This window comes from Cydia amplana, chromosome 11 (genome assembly GCF_948474715.1).
Source record: "Cydia amplana chromosome 11, ilCydAmpl1.1, whole genome shotgun sequence".
Taxonomy (NCBI): domain Eukaryota; kingdom Metazoa; phylum Arthropoda; class Insecta; order Lepidoptera; family Tortricidae; genus Cydia; species Cydia amplana.
In genome coordinates, this window is record NC_086079.1 from 7597765 (window position 1) to 7614337 (window position 16573).

The 16573-nt window shown below is 36.9% G+C and overlaps 5 protein-coding genes across 5 annotated transcripts in view; 2 read left to right on the forward strand and 3 right to left on the reverse strand.

Annotated features, from left to right (window-relative positions):
* Positions 1 to 16573, reverse strand: part of LOC134651934 (breast cancer anti-estrogen resistance protein 1) — a 199253-nt gene that overhangs the window by 94778 nt on the left and 87902 nt on the right. The gene's annotated exons all lie outside the window — the stretch shown is intronic.
* On the reverse strand, positions 1637 to 7441 carry LOC134652413 (uncharacterized). The gene is made up of 4 exons (XM_063507596.1): positions 5287 to 7441; positions 4165 to 4681; positions 3579 to 3756; positions 1637 to 1801 (listed from the first exon to the last, which is right to left on the reverse strand). Exons 1-4 carry the CDS (start codon positions 7312 to 7314, stop codon positions 1708 to 1710), a joined length of 2817 nt encoding a protein of 938 aa, XP_063363666.1. The 5' UTR covers positions 7315 to 7441; the 3' UTR covers positions 1637 to 1707.
* On the forward strand, positions 8118 to 9282 carry LOC134652184 (transmembrane protein 170A). Its single transcript, XM_063507347.1, has one exon. The coding sequence runs from the start codon at positions 8385 to 8387 to the stop codon at positions 8781 to 8783; it is 399 nt and encodes a 132-aa protein (XP_063363417.1). The 5' UTR covers positions 8118 to 8384; the 3' UTR covers positions 8784 to 9282.
* On the reverse strand, positions 10839 to 14335 carry LOC134652415 (centrosomal protein of 135 kDa). The gene is made up of 2 exons (XM_063507597.1): positions 11086 to 14335; positions 10839 to 10997 (listed from the first exon to the last, which is right to left on the reverse strand). Exons 1-2 carry the CDS (start codon positions 14188 to 14190, stop codon positions 10854 to 10856), a joined length of 3249 nt encoding a protein of 1082 aa, XP_063363667.1. The 5' UTR covers positions 14191 to 14335; the 3' UTR covers positions 10839 to 10853.
* LOC134652316 (RAB11-binding protein RELCH homolog) overlaps positions 14541 to 16573 on the forward strand; it is a 42140-nt gene continuing 40107 nt past the window's right edge. The window contains exons 1-3 of the mRNA XM_063507488.1: positions 14541 to 14960; positions 15102 to 15272; positions 15399 to 15559. Of these exons, the coding sequence (XP_063363558.1) occupies positions 14732 to 14960; positions 15102 to 15272; positions 15399 to 15559 (561 nt within the window). The 5' untranslated portion in view covers positions 14541 to 14731. The remainder of the gene's footprint in view (positions 14961 to 15101; positions 15273 to 15398; positions 15560 to 16573) is intronic.

A 16573-nucleotide genomic window follows, 5' to 3' on the forward strand; every position in this document is an offset into this window, starting at 1 on the left:
CAGTCCGCCGGACGATATCGGCCTGTCAGTTAGAACAAAAAATTTACAGCTCCGAACAACTGACAGGCCGATATCGTCCGGCGGACTGGTAATCAGTGGGCCCCTTATTTGTCACTATCTGTTCAATGTTCTCTGTTTATTACATTAGAACCTTTCTAAAGAAAGAGGTGAATATCACGCAAATTCGAAGTTAAATATGCGGGCGATGTTATACGACCAGCGACACAATAGCGACTGTATCGCAACTGTATTACTCGTACAACTGCAACGCTACAAAGCCATCGTGTGCGATGGATCTAAGTAACAAGTGACTGTGGGAGCTCGCGCATAGTTTCACGTAGCTATCAACTGACGCTGATCAAGCAGTTTAATAAGGCCACCTTGTGCCTACGCGGTGTTCAATTTCTACGAATGTGTTGGCAAAGATACTTAATTTACAATGGATCTGAAACTAAGTACCTACAGAAATACTGTGCATTTGGACGAAATGCAAAAAATGGTCAAAAGGTGACAGAAAAATATTTAAATTCAAGGTGCTAAGCTCATAGTTTTGTTGGCTGTACCTAATATATTAATACCGTCTAAAGTACACCCAAGAATAATAGAAAGTTGCTATACAAATCACTGATTTGGGTATTGACACACGCCAAAAATGTTGCATCATATTGTACCTGCTTATTTCCTGAATGACTAAGAGTTGTGAATTCACAACTATCCTCGCTGCTTGATGCCTCAGCCTCACTCATATTAAAAGTTAACCCACGTTATTTTACTTAAACAAAACCGCTCTTACTGTAACTAATTAGGACGAACGTACACAAAACATTGTAAAATATACCGTAATGCGAAAGACATAAAAGTTAAATTGTTACAACTGCAACTATTTCGCTAATGATGCGAATGGCGAAGTGAAGCCGCTAATGGCCAGAGTACTGTTATACATATGGAAGAGCGAAAAATTTTACGACCAAACTTAAACTGCCGAGCCATTTGCACGTTTCATATCTTAGTTTCGTGAAATAAACATTGAGATCGAAATACGAAATATGTAGGTATGGTATGTATACGTACCTACTCTGGCAAACCAATTATGTCAGTAGAAAAAGGCGTGAAATTTATATTTTCTATGGGTGAACAACCTTTCGCGCCTACATTTTTCAAATTTGCCGCCCTTTTCTACTGACGGAAATGGCCTGCCAGAGTATTATGAATGCTTAGGGTGGTATTCTAGGTACTTGTAAAAAAATATAGTGCGATTCATGATTTTAATTACACCTGACAGCACCATCTAGCAACTCTTTCGAAAACTAACATGTTAGAAACTATAGATGTGCAGTTCAATTTATTCAAGTCTAAGTGTACTTCTACAGGAATTTAACCAAGTCAAACGGCTTGACTATTTTAAACTACTTATGGCTTAGTATATATCCCTCTCAGTGGCGGAGCGTCTATAGAACTCGATTCCCACCGGCCTGCCTTCATTTCACGTATATAGTACTTTTCTTACTGTTATAAAGAAATAACGCAAAATTGGCTCCAGCTCTGACGCGCCGCCACTGATAGCTTTCATATAAAAACTATAGAATTGTGTAATAATGTAGAAATCTAAATAAATGAAGCTATTAATGAAAGACTGTTTTACGACTAACATTTATTTGAGTAAGCGTTGGTACCAGGTATCAGGTAATCAGGTAAAATGGCATGCAATTATCGGTTGGTGCGGCGGCTGAGGCGCATGTCGCGCTCGATCTCGTACTGGCGGTGGTCCGCGCGCTCCAAAAAGTCTCGACGCTCCAGGTAACTGTGGAAGTAATTCCATCATCAGTACAATGCCATTTTATCCTAGATTGTGGTTGACTGTTTTTGTACATCTGATTTTCGACCTAGTTGTAATCAACATAAAGTCAATTTCACAAGTAACGTTTTACTGAACAGCGTATTTAAAATATAGAAAATCTAACGTACGAGTATTTTAAACCATCCGATAACATAATTTATATAGAATTAGATCACGCTAACTCTGCAGCGATTTCAATATTGTGCGAGTGTTATTTTAAACGTCAACGTCTTGTTCAGTTGTCTGACCCGGCCAGGCCACTAAGTAAGAAAGTTAAACCTACCCATTCTTCCCCAATAATTGTGACTCTGTATTTCTTTGTTCATGTTCAGGAGCCCGTTTCTCAAAAGCTTGTAACTTGTAATACAAGTGGAAGACCCTTACTAACAAAAGCTGTCAAAAAGCGACATGCTTGTATTACAAGTTACAAGCTTTTGAGAAACGGGCCCCTGGTCTTTCTTGTACGTCTCCCAGTCCAACTTAGATTTCACGAGCGTGGACAAACTGATCTTGTACAGTTTTCCAAGCACAGCCACAGGCAGGCTACCAAGTAAGAAAGTTCAAGAAAGTAAAACCTACCCATTCTTCCCCTTATTGTGACTCTGAACCTCTTCATTGATGTCCTGGTCTTTCTTGTACGTCTCCCAGTCTAACTTGGACTTCTCCAGCGTGGACAAACTGTTCTTGTTCAGTTTTCCAAACACAGCCACTACCAAATAAGAAAGTTCAAGAAAGTGACACCTACCCATTCTTCCCCTTATTGTGACTCTGAACCTCTTCATTGATGTCCTGGTCTTTCTTGTACGTCTCCCAGTCTAACTTGGACTTCTCCAACGTGGACAAACTGTTCTTGTTCAGTTTTCCAAACACAGCCGCTACCAAATAAGAAAGTTCAAGAAAGTGACACCTACCCATTCTTCCCCTTATTGTGACTCTGAACCTCTTCATTGATGTCCTGGTCTTTCTTGTACGTCTCCCAGTCTAACTTGGACTTCTCCAGCGTGGACAAACTGTTCTTGTTCAGTTTTCCAAACACAGCCACTACCAAATAAGAAAGTTCAAGAAAGTGACACCTACCCATTCTTCCCCTTATTGTGACTCTGAACCTCTTCATTGATGTCCTGGTCTTTCTTGTTCGTCTCCCAGTCTAACTTGGACTTCTCCAGCGTGGACAAACTGTTCTTGTTCAGTTTTCCAAACACAGCCGCTACCAAATAAGAAAGTTCAAGAAAGTGACACCTACCCATTCTTCCCCTTATTGTGACTCTGAACCTCTTCATTGATGTCCTGATCTTTCTTGTACGTCTCCCAGTCTAACTTGGACTTCTCCAGCGTGGACAAACTGTTCTTGTTCAGTTTCCCAAACACAGCCGCTACCAAATAAGAAAGTTCAAGAAAGTAAAACCTACCCATTCTTCCCCTTATTGTGACTCTGAACCTCTTCATTGGTGTCCTGATCTTTCTTGTACGTCTCCCAGTCTAACTTGGACTTCTCCAGCGTGGACAAACTGTTCTTGTTCAGTTTTCCAAACACAGCCGCTACCAAATAAGAAAGTTCAAGAAAGTGACACCTACCCATTCTTCCCCTTATTGTGGCTCTGAACCTCTTCATTGATGTCCTGATCTTTCTTGTACGTCTCCCAGTCTAACTTGGACTTCTCCAGCGTGGACAAACTGTTCTTGTTCAGTTTCCCAAGCACAGCCGCTACCAAGTAAGAAAGTTCAAGAAAGTGAAACCTACCCATTCTTCCCCTTATTGTGACTCTGAACCTCTTCATTGATGTCCTGGTCTTTCTTGTACGTCTCCCAGTCTAGCTTGGACTTCTCGAGCGTGGACAGGCTGTTCTTTTTGTTTAGTTGTCCGAGCACGTCGGCCAGGCCGCTCGGGCCGCGGCTCCTGTGGGGGACGAGCTTGCTTACTGAAAATGTATACATTTGATTAGAACATGTTCAGATGTTTATAAAATTATCAAACCACGTTGTTAATATTATTAAAGTTCAAGATTTGTCTTGGCAAATGTTTATACCAATAAACTAAATTTTAGAAAAGTGACACAGAGAAATAAATATAGCCCATACATAAAAACTAGCCAAGTCAAATCCTGAACTTTAATTACATCCCAAGTGAACTAGAACTTGGCACCCGTATAGATCTCTAGCCTTCTTTTGCCGGCGAAGACTGCAACGCCATATTCTCGATATTGAACTTGGCTCTTGTTTCACATTTATGTTTTTGATTGGATATAATATACAAATATATACAAAATCAAATGCGTAAGTTGTGTGTTATATAACTGTAACTATTTAAGTATAATTTAAACAATCACCTGTAGCAGGAGCTTCTGCAGTTTTAATTTTCTCTTTAATGATATTGTTTTCAACAACAATAGTTTCACCAGCAAACTGGAATATCCTCTGCTCTCTAGCTTTAATCTCATCTTGAATACTACTTGCTTTAGCTTGTGGTTTAGTTTCCGCCACTTTATTAGGTGTTTCACTTTTCCCTGCTTTCACTGATGTTTCTTTCGCAGGAGTTTTAGAAGCGGATCCTGTGCCTGCTAAGAATTTAGCCCATAAATCTTCCTCTCTTTTCTTCTCTTCTACAGGATCTAGATTTGTCTCTGGTTCCTTTTCTTCCGGTTCAGGTGTGGGTTCTTTTACAGTATTTCTGGTTCGCCTTTTCTTTTTACTGTTGCTTTCTTGTGCCGCTTTTCGTTTCTTAGTCTTGATTTCTTGTTCTTTTTCATATTGTATATCGGTCTCTTCATCAGCAGAGCCTTCTTCGGAAACCTGTTCAGGTTCACCTGGTACGTATTCTTCATCACTGTCACTTCCAGACGACATCTGAAATATGAAATGCAATAGCATTTAATAAAATGTATCTAATGTTTAAATGAATTATACAAAGTCGTGTAAAAGAAAATATTTACCTAATCACTCAAGCTTTTCGAGTGTGGTTGAAATTAATAAAAAATGATTTTAAAATATTAGACTAGTGTTTTCCTCTATGTAATTTTGTTTTGTTACGAGTGTAAAGGCGCAAACAGGCTGTGTGTAAAGGCGGTATTCTACCACTGTGCGGCACAAGCATTTTTGTACTGAATATGCTTGTGCCGCACACTGGTGGAATCCCGCCTTAAGCAGTACAAGCGTTTGCGCGCTTTTAGGGTTCTAGTTAAATTGGACATTCCATAGCATAAGTATAGAACCAATTTAGGTAGGACCCTAAATGGCGTAACAATCCCGTGTGGTGACTGTACTTTGAGATAACGCCTCTGTATAATTGCAACTGGGCTAAAGCGTATCCAAAATCTAGCTTTTACTCTCATTAAATGTACATATTTATGCTGGTAAACAAATAAATACATAATTGTTGTTAAAATAATTTATTTACTAAAGAAATTAGTTCAAACACCAGGTTTCTTTTTATCTCTGTTCCTATTCTTAACATTAGAGACTTCATAAAAGTTGCTTCCTGTCTTAGTTCGGCGTTGAGCTCTGTCCAGAGCGCGTCTTTCCTTGGCAGTCATTTTCCTCTTCTTTGCAGTGACATTGTTTTGTGCTCCCTTGCGTTTCTTGCCTGCTTTTCCCACTTCCTCCACTGTGAAAGCACCACTTGCTGCTTCAAGCTTCTTACGCTTCATCTCTTTGACTGTCTCTGGGTCATTAGTCAAATAATCTTCAACGTCACTTATATCCTTTTCATCATTACTGTAGAAGTCACTAATGTCAGAGGAATCATCACCATCATCATTCTGAGCTTCACCATCTTGTGATTCTTCATTGTCACTTTTAGCATCAATATCTTTGAGTTCTTCAGGAATTTCTACATCTTCAAGTGGTTTTACATCTTCATCATTATCAAATTTAAGACCTACTCGAATTTTGGCAAAGTCTTGTGCTATAATCAAATTATTTACAGAAATGACACTCTTTTCTTCATTTTCCTTTTCATTGTCTTTAGGCTCGGAAGCTACTTCTGCAGTATTTTCTTCAGGCTTCTTTTCTGCAACCTTAGGGTTCTCCTTGGGTATTTCATTGTTAGGCTGCTTTGACAGAGGAACTTCAAATCCTTCAGGAGCAACGTAAAATGGTAACTTGCCTCTTTGCCAGTCATTAAGCACCATCCTTGCAACTTGGTTGACATCAGGCTCCCCTTTCTTCAATAATTTGCCTGTCCTGGCAGCCATCTTTTCTAAAAACTCTGTTGCAGTCTCCCAACCATCAACTTTGTAAGTCTTTACCAAATATTCCTTCCTTACCCTTTTAAGAACCTCTTCAATATAATCTTCAGGGGTTTGTACCAGTTCTACTCGAACAACACCTTTCAATACCTTTTCTGTGTCAGTTTCAGCTGATGGATAAACAACTCCGGGACAATCAATCAGGAATATTCTCCTCATCAGTGTGATGTACTGCCACACTTTAGTTTCTCCGGCTATGGGAGCTACTTTGCACACTTTTTTCGATCTCAAGGTATTAATCACAGATGATTTCCCAACATTTGGATAGCCAATTAGTCCAACACTGATCTGCTTCTTGTCAATGTGCAACTTGGCAAACTGTCGTAGTAAATTGATCAGTGAACCTTTTCCAAAGGGATGCGTCAACGATGAATGGAAAGCTATCGTTGGATATTCTGCACTGAGAATAGCCACCCATCTCTGTGTTACCCAATTAGGCACTAAATCTACTTTGTTCAAGATGAAAATTAAGTGCTTGTGAGCCTTTTCTTTTTTTAGGAAATTCTCAACAAAGGGACTCCTAGTTCCCATCGGGTCACGGGCATCCAAAACTTGCAACAACACATCTGATGAATCAATTACTTTGTACAGCTCATTCCAAATTCTCTTGCTCATACCGGCTCCAAACACCCAGTCCCTCTGTCCCTCTCTAACACCTGTGTCTTCTCGCACCCTATCAATATCTTTGCTCTCATCATATTTCTCAGTATTCTCGTCAACAGCCTTTGACAGTGAATCAAGGTCACCAAACTTAAGATTTACACGTTTTCTCTGTTTCTTAGGCCCAAATGTTTTATCAAAGGCTTCAGTGTCTAACAAATGTACTCTGGCTTGCTTGGCCTTCTCATTGAGCAATGTGATTGGTAAGTTAGTTGGCTTCATGACAACTTGGTAAGGATTTTTAACTGCAGCTCCAAACTCATCTTGAAACTTCTGCAGAGCGTTCTGTGAGATGACACGAGAGTTGCCGAACCACTTTTGGTTAGGTTCGACTCGAGCCCGAGTGCCAGACGGTAGCCAGCCTTGAAATGGCGCTGGAGTCAAGATCTTCCCAGTTTTGTCCCTTTTAGCTTTAAAATTACGGTACATCTGCAACCTTTTGATGGTACCTTTTGTTCTAGGTTTACCGACACCCTTCAGTCCTTCCGTAGGTCTGTCGGGGTTCATGGAGTGCCCAGACTTGTTGAACCCCTGCTTCCGGGGAGCCCCGGTTGCGGACCGCACTTTACCCATTTTAGTAGTTGCACAGAACACTTATAATTAAATTCAAAACCTTCCTCTTTAATTATATATCACGAGGCAAGTACAATATAGGTTATGAGGATAACACCACAATGTTTCTACGATAATGGAATACATACTGTCAGTGAAGCTCGCTAACGTCACATCATTGAAAATTGTCATCTTATTCTTCAGGAACAACATTTACTTATAGCAGAAATATAAATCTTACCTTGATTAATGATGAAACGATGAATTAGCTCGCAAACTTTATATATTTTATATTCTGAGGTAGAGTAATAATCACAAAATATTATTATTTCATTCCACAATACAAACACTCATTTTATCCATTGTCTGCTAACTTCATTCAGTCCCTTGTGTTGCTATATTAATAAATCATAAAAAACCAATAATTCAATAACGTATATAGCCGGTCAAACAACTTTGTCAGTAGAAAAAAAGCGTGAAATTAAGATTTTCTATGGTTTGATTACCCTTTGCGCCTACATTCTTAAATTTGCCGCTTCTTTCAACTGACAGAAATGGCATGACAGACTATATTTAATTATATACAGCACTGCTAAAATGTTTTAAACATACGGGATTTTTTTGTAGCGGCATCACCAATACCATAGACACTCAATTATTTTTTTCTCACTTGTGACTAGAATACAAAACAATTTGCTCATAAATCGATAACAAACAGTTAAAGATAATAATCGAATCAACTGTTGATAATCGAATAAGGACAACACTATCAACGATTGACGTGATTCTGATTGACATTTGTAACAATACAAAATGTCATGTTAGTGCAATCATAGTGCAAGTAGTGCAATGATAATAAATTGTGCGATGAATTTATGTGAATTATTCGAAAATGGGTTTAATTCAAGCAAAACAAATAGGATTAACAATAAATCTGTGTGAAGTGTGCTAAATTTCAATGTGATCAATGACCTATTCTGTGGAGTATCGACGGTTTGAGTTGTGTCGGAGAAGAGATTTTATTTGGACAAATATTTCATGACCATCAAAACTGCCCCGATGCCTCTAAGCATCAGCATCCCTAAGACAACATGTATGACATGTTGTCTGAATTCCAAGTATCAGAATTCGATTCAATCGGGGATATATTTCGACTAAAGTCTGGTGATCCATTAGATACGTTTGGCGAGATGTGGTACCCAGTGTTTTTGTGGTCATTGTGTTCGTCAGTGTTTGTTCACACTTGTGCGGCGCTCGTGGCGTTCGGCACCCTAAGAAAGCACAAGTATGGAAAGTTCTTTCCCGTCCTCTTAATAGTGATGGGTGTAGTGAGCCCAGTGACATCAGGTGTGGCGAGCAGCGCTGCTGTTGCCTTCATATATCGCGCGGCAAATCTGACTATGCCGCCTATCCATGCCATGATATGGGGCATCGGGCAAACGCTGCTAGGGGCAGGCATTGGTTTCACAAGGATTTTAGCAACTTTGTAATAAGTGGTGTATTATTTGTAGTTAATTGTGATGCATCAACTCTCTATATAATTTTGATGTAATTGAAAGTCAATTATCTTAGCATTATTGTAATAATGGTATAGGACAGTGGAGATATTGTAGTATAGATAAATTATCACTGGTCCTGGTAATGGTAAATACTCACCAATCATAGTAGTGAGACTGCTGTAAATAATATTTCTCTATGTGTACTTTTTGTATGTATGCAAAGAATAGTCATTTGTATTGTATAATTTGGCAATGAAATTATAAAGTTTACTTATTTAAAAACCTGTCCTTGGCTTTAACCATTGTAAATATAATCACTTATTTTGTACAAGTACATATGAACTCCAATGTATTTATTATTCTGTTTGTATTCAAATTTTCCACATGGCTCTGCATGTGTGTTACAACAATATACTGACAATTTGCAAGATTACTATCAATGCTAAAAATATGTAAATTCCCAAGTCTTGGGACCGTGTTCAGATCCTGACATTGTATATAAGCCTTTTTCTAGGTCCATTCCTCTTATATCCTACATTCAAAAATGATACTTCAACTGCCCAATCTGCAAGTTACACTGGGCACATATGGAAAGTAAATACTAAATTGTACACCGGAATTGTCTCAAAGCTAGCATATGAAAACAGAGCTCAATCTGGGCAGTACCATTCAAACCAAAATATAAGTCAGCATCACTGCAAGTCAGTGGTGACAACCCTCCACAAAGTGGGTGGAATCAATCATACTGAATTTGGGTATCAATCTGTATGTGTATGAAGTACCTGTAGGTCCATATAAGTTACCTTGTAAAATAATTATTTGTTTCTTAAAAAAATTGTACTGTGATTACAATTGATTGCTCATTGTCGTCTCTATGCTCGACCCACCGATAGTCACTAATCATGCTTGCTCGTGACTGATTATTATTTTAATAATTTTGAATAATTGCAATATTCTTTTAATTTAAATTATTGTGGTAATGATAAATAAACAATGTACGAAATTATGTTAAGATAACATACCTATAACTTGTATTCCTACTGTAGTAATTGATTTCTTTTTGGATGCACAAACACTTACCTAAACCAATAAAATGTACTGGTACTTACCTATGTAAACAAAAACTTAAAGTAAAAATATGAACATACTCTACTAAGTAATATAAGATAGTATGTAATGCTAAAGTTGGCTTGGCTAGGTGCTAGACAAAATGGTAATTTGCAAACAAAATATATTTTTGTATATAGGGAGTGCAATATTTTTTTTTATTGGTTTTATAATGGATTTAATAGCATTTTACACCTTAATTTGCAACTTTAATAGACATTTAAATATGTATGCTGACATATCTTATCTCTCTTTACATTTTTGTGACAAGAACATAGTAGCTGTTGGATACTATCTAAACATTTGTGATTCTTTTTCAAGCAATTTCACTGTGCCTTATGAATATGTAGGGTGAAATGGAGCAAACTGTGAGCATTTGAATTGAACTCGGCTAGCTTTGCAGTAGTTGTAGGATATCATGTTAAATATTAGTCTGCTGTTACACTAAAGGCTTCGTCACACAGGCGCGTTTTCCGGACGGGGCGTGAGCGCCCCGCCCACGCCCCGCCCGGAAAACGCGCCTGTGTGACGAAGCCTTAAGTCATTCACAACAATTTTAGGGCTGAAATATCCATAGACAACTACAACCCTACTTAACTAAAAGGGGGACCTGGACCTTAACCTAGTCCTCTAGAATGTTAAAAGCAGAGTACTCACACCTCTCACTACTACCTGAAACCCTTTCACAATAATAAAGGCATATAATGAATGAACTTTTTGTTGTTAGATAGAACATAAAAGCTAGTGTTCTTATTTAGTTACCTAGCAATGTATTGTATAGAGGTTTTGGTTTAGGTAAAGTAACTTTTTCATATTTATCCATTGGTAATAAATAAATTTTATTTAATACAATACAGTTTTCTTTTAGAAATGCAACTACACCTAATTCATAACAATTGTTACATAAACAGTTAACAATTCATAAATAACAACAGATTAAGCTAATAATTGATTTTATAAAGTACTTCCATGGGAGTACTTTGAAAATCTTTTATGTACTTCGTGAAAACGAGTGCTGTCTTCATCCTCCTCGTGGCTGACCTCATGTATTGTTTCTTCCAACATAAGAGGCAGCTCCAATTCTTGAGTCAATGTAGACTGTAAAAAAGAAAAACAATATCAATAACTTTCTATTGTTTAATAAGACAGTATTAACTATTATAATTTAAACAATCTAACAACTTACATCATGTATTTCAGTTTCTATGCGACTTAGTCTATTAATTCTGTCCTGCAATGATTTTGTTTCAGCTGTAGCATCCTGCAGAGCCAATTTCAGCTCCACAACTTCTCTCCTTGCGTTTGCCAGTAACTTTTCAGTTGTTTCCAAGTTGTATTTTACATCATTTTTCTCTTCCTCTAATCTTGCCTTTCCTTTTGAAAGAATCTTTATTTTATTTTCGTAAAGTTGTAGTTCTGAGTCAGCCTCGCTCAAGCCACGTGTAACTTGACCTGATTCTTTTTGGAGATTATTACACATCTGCTTCAGGTATGACACATTCTGTTCAAGATGAGCTTTTTCCTCAGTAACTAACTTTACCTCATTTTCTAAGGCAGTAATTCTACAGGTCATTGTTGCAATCTTTGCTGATTGGGCGTCAATAGTGTTATCTTTATCCACAAGCCTTTCTTCTAGAGCCTGTATTTTGCTAATATATGTTTGTAACTGTTGTGATTTTGAAGCAGATTCACTCTCCAAAGAGTGATTTGTATTTTCTAATATATTTGCTTCAACAGACAAACTCGCAAAGTGTTCTAACATATCAGATCTTTCAGCTTCTTTTTGTGAGAGCATTTCTTCAATTCGCCTGATTTCTGCTACATAATGCTGTAATTGTTGTTTAAGACCATCTACTTCTCTTCTAGATTTTTCATATTCAATTTTATTTAATTTCAAGTTTCCATTTGCCTCTGCCAAACTATTCTGCAAATGTTTATTCTCCATGACAGCATTATCATATTGCTGATTCAAGCGTAAAATTTCCCCATTTAGGAATTGAATTTGTGATTCAAAATCTACCAATTTGTGTTCTGATATTTTGTTGAGATTTAATCTTCTTTTTAGCTCCATAAGTTCATCTTCCAGTTTATTTATCTCATGGCTCTGAGATTTAACTTTCTGTTCAAGAACACTTACAGCCTCAGTCTTGTGATCCAATTCTAAAACTAATTTATCTCTATCTTGATCAATCTTTTTTAAATTCTCCATTAACTTTGCTTTATCATGGTTCAAAGAAGTTATTTCAGATTGCAAATCATTGCATTTCTTTTGTAATGATTCAATTGTGTCTTTAGATAGGCTTAGTTTCTTCTGAGTACTTAATAACTCACTTTGGACTTCATTACTGCTTCTTTCAGTTTCCATTTGAATATTCTTAATTTGATTAGCCAATGTCTTCTCTTTTATAACATCAGATTGCATTCTTTTTATTTGCTCTCTTAAGAGGTTGCATTCTTCTTTGAGGCGGTCAGCAGATGCCTTACCTGTCCGGTGTGTCATTTTATAAGAACTATTTTCTTCCTGTAACTGTTCTATTTCTCTGTGCTTCAGAGTTAAATCTCGTTTTAACTTTTCAACTAAATCTGTAGATTCCTTGTACAAAGATATATAATGTTCCTTATCTTTTCTTAAGATATTGTTACTCTCCCTTAACCTGTCAACTTCATCTTGAAGCTTTAATATATTATGTTTCGTGTATTCACCTCCTGTGTTATATTGTGTCAATTTCATACTTTTATATTGACTCAATTGACTGCTCAATGAAATGTTTTCCTGAGAAAGTTCTGCATTTTCAGCATTAAGTTGACTAATTACATCTTTATAATTTTGTTTATTACCTTCATCTTGCATAGCAGACTTGGCTTTAAGTTCTTCATTCTCTTTTTTCAACATTAGTATTCTTTGTTGGCTCTCACATACTTGATTATGGAGATTCTTTATGCAAGCACTATCTGGAGTAATACCAGTTCTTGAGCTATAAACTTTATCTTTACAATTAGATAAATGTTTGTTAAACATAGTTGTTGTTTCAGTTAATTGTTCTTTTAATTTTGCCATGCATTTCTCATATTTTTTTCTTTCTTCCTCTAGAATTTCATGTAATTCATCTTTAGTTGCACATTTACTTTTTGCACTAAGTCCTCTTTCAGAATTTATGTTACTAGAAGCAATAGATAGAATTTTATCTTGTAAAGTTTTATTTAAATCAGTTAGATCTGTAACTTTCTGTTGAAGATTCTCCTTCTCCCTCAGGGCAATATTTAGGTCTAGTTGAAGTCTATCTAGTTTAGGTGATTGTGAAATTTCATTCATAAGTTCTGAGTTTTTCTTAACCAGATTTTCGGCTTTAGCTTGTAACAGACTCATCTCATTTGCCATGGTCGCCAATCTTTTATTACAATCATCTTCAACAGTCAAAGCTAAAGAGTCCATTTTTTTCAATTCATCATGTAAAGTCTTATTTCTATCAGCAAGATTTAATGCTCGTTTCATAGCCTCATGTTGTTTTTCTAAGGCATCTGTGACTTGTTTTCTGAGAACATCATTTTCAGCAGCTATGTCTTGTAGCTGCCCGAGTAGCTCTTGGACTTTTTTATCAGTATGTGAATTGCAAACATCTCTGCTAACAGCTTTAAGAGGCCTTCCACCTTCAAGAAGGATATTCAGCCTTATAATTTCACTATCCCTGTGTTCAATTTGACTCTTCAAAAGTGATATTTCATCAAAATAGGCTGCATTCTTATCTTCCAGGCTTTGTGTCTTCTTTATCAACTCTGTGACGTCACTATCTGAACCAGTTAATTTATTGTCATTGCAAAAGCACAATCTAGCAACATTATCATCTCCACAGTCTTTCCTTCTGCTTTTATTGCGGCTGCTTTGGGTGCTAACACACAATCCTCTTAGGTTCAGGTCCCTAAGATCGTGTTGCAACTTACTTATCAATGACTCCTTCTTTGTAAGCTCATCCGACAATGTTTTAATTCTTCTTTTACTGTCTTTAGACAACCTCAAATAGTCTTCTTTTAATTTGATGTTTTCTTTGTGTAATTGATTATTTTCTTGAATGAGCTTTGCATTGTCACATTTGTATGGTTCAGCTTCCAGCATCAATGAGTCCCGTTGCATGAGAGCTTCTTTTGAAAGATCCATGTAATGTTGTAAACTCCTTGTAGTCTGAAGCAGATCTGCGAGCACACATTCTACCAGAGGAACTGCCTCCAAAGGTAAGGAATTGTTATATCCCAATTCCTCTAGTTTTCGCTTTAGATTAAAGTAATCTTCAGCCATTTTTAATTTTAAACATTAAATATAGTTTTTTTTAACAAACCGTCACATATTACCGTGAAAAGAACGAAAATTTAGCTTAAAGAAATAAATAAACGTAACATAACGGTCCATATAAAGCAAGCAACTTTTGTTTGTATTCGAATTCGATGGTGACAATTGACATTGACAGCTTAAACATAGACAAACTGTTTACTCCAAACTTGCTACGAGCCGTTCGAGACATATACTCTCAGCACACACCGAACGCTGCTGGCGCTTATTTTGGGAGTACAGCGCTAGAAAGCGACGGTTTAGTTTGTGTGTAATCTGTCTTATCTGTCTCTCATTCCATTAATTCATCAAGAATTCATCTGATCTGTCACTTTTGAGAAAAATGCCTTGAGTTGTTCTTATTCTTATTTATTTTCCAAAGTTCATGAATATTAGGTTTTGTTTATTAACTTAATAAGTACGAAATGAAATGAATTATCAGGGTACATTAGACAGTTTTGTAAAATTTTCTCTAAGTAGTGATTTTTAGGTGAAATAATATTAATAAATCATGAATCCATATAAGGATCTGGAAGAAAGTTCTTTCACCGCCGCTCCTCACCTGACCTACGAAGATATAGCCACGAAATTGCTGAAAGATAACTATTTTTTAACGGCTCTAGAACTGCACACGGAGCTTGTAGAAAGCGGTAAAGAATTGCCGCAATTAAGGGAATTTTTTTCTAATCCAGGAAACTTCGAACAACATGTTTCTAGAGCCTCAGAGTTTGTTTCTATGCGTAAGTAAAAATAGCTTGTAAAGCACTAGTGTAACAAAGCCAATAATTCTTGTTAATCATAATGTTATGACTAAAAAGGTCTCAGATTAGCAACACTTAACAAAGACTAGAAATACTTTAAAATGCGGTACTTTTACTTAGATCGTTCGCCCAGCCAGGCGACATTGGATTCCCTCGACACCGCGCGGTACTCCGAGGATGGTGGTGGGGACCGCGGTGGCAGTGGGGGTGATGTGGCTGTCTTGGAATTCGAATTGAGGAAAGCAAAAGAAACCATTCATGCATTGAGAGCTAATTTAACTCAATTTGCTGGTAAGTTAGTCAACTGAACTTTAACATCACAACTAAGTATTTAGAATTATAACTTATAACCAGTGTTTGGTAAAACAAAAAACTGAGTACCAAAGACAAATAAAACTTTTTTTAATTCATTCATAGATGGTGAATCAGGTCTAGACAAAAACTCAAAGGACCCATTCAACAAGCGCTCCTTGAAACCCCATGAGCGCAGAGCCCTCAACTTCCTCGTTAATGAGTACCTGCTGCTCCAGGACTACAAGCTCACCTCTATCACGTTTTCTGATGAAAATCCAGATCAGGTGAGTCACAGTCCACATGAGTTAGATAAGATTGTAAGATTGTGGCTATTGAAGAAACACTATAACTGAAATGAGAGAATGGTTGGTGAACCAAAATAAATTGGATTTAAGCTTATATCAATAAATAAACATTTTAAGCAATTAGTAAGATAATCAGTAAAGCATTGCAAAATAGACAGAAATATTGCCATGTAATATTATACAATATTTCGATTATAAAACAACTAAGTATAATTATTTTCCTTTGTGTTGTATTGAAAAGGAGCTGTAAGAGAAAGAGAAAATACCTGTAAGAGCGTGCAACTTTCAATTCAAAGGTCGCGGGTGCAAACCCTGGCTCATGCCAATGAGTTTTTCGGAGCAGATTTTTTTTTTTAAATCTTTATTAAAGGGGTTTTGCCACACAGTGACTATGTCCCCTGTACTGAGATCAAATAATAATGTAGTAGTGTTGCATTACTTACACCACTACATTGTACATAGAAATATCATTTGATATTTACTAGTTGCTTTTCGGTGAAGGAAAACATCATGAGGAAACCGAACTAATCCCAATAAGGCCTAGTTTCCCCTCTGGGTTGGAAGGTCAGATGGCAGTCGCTTTCGTAAAAACTAGTGCCTACACCAATTCTCAGGATTAGTTGCGAAGCGGACCCCAGACTTCAGAGCCATGGCAAAAGGCCGGGATAATGCGAGGAAGATGATGATATGTTGTATTGAAAAGCAGAATTAAGCAGATGCTATTTTTTTCAATAATTATAACAAGTGTGCGTATTGACTGTTGTGATTTTAAGTTCAAGTGAATTAAACTAAACCTTATACACATACGCAGTAAAATATAAATTAGAATACAACTTCCTCATTATCACCTGCTGGTTCGCCTTGTTGGAGTTTATCCAATGTTGACTCACTATTATGAATTGTTCAAGTATATTTAGTTTAGATATTACATTTGAAAACATATCAGGTTTATACTTATTTATAGGTTTTATGTTTCATGCGTAACATAAGGCA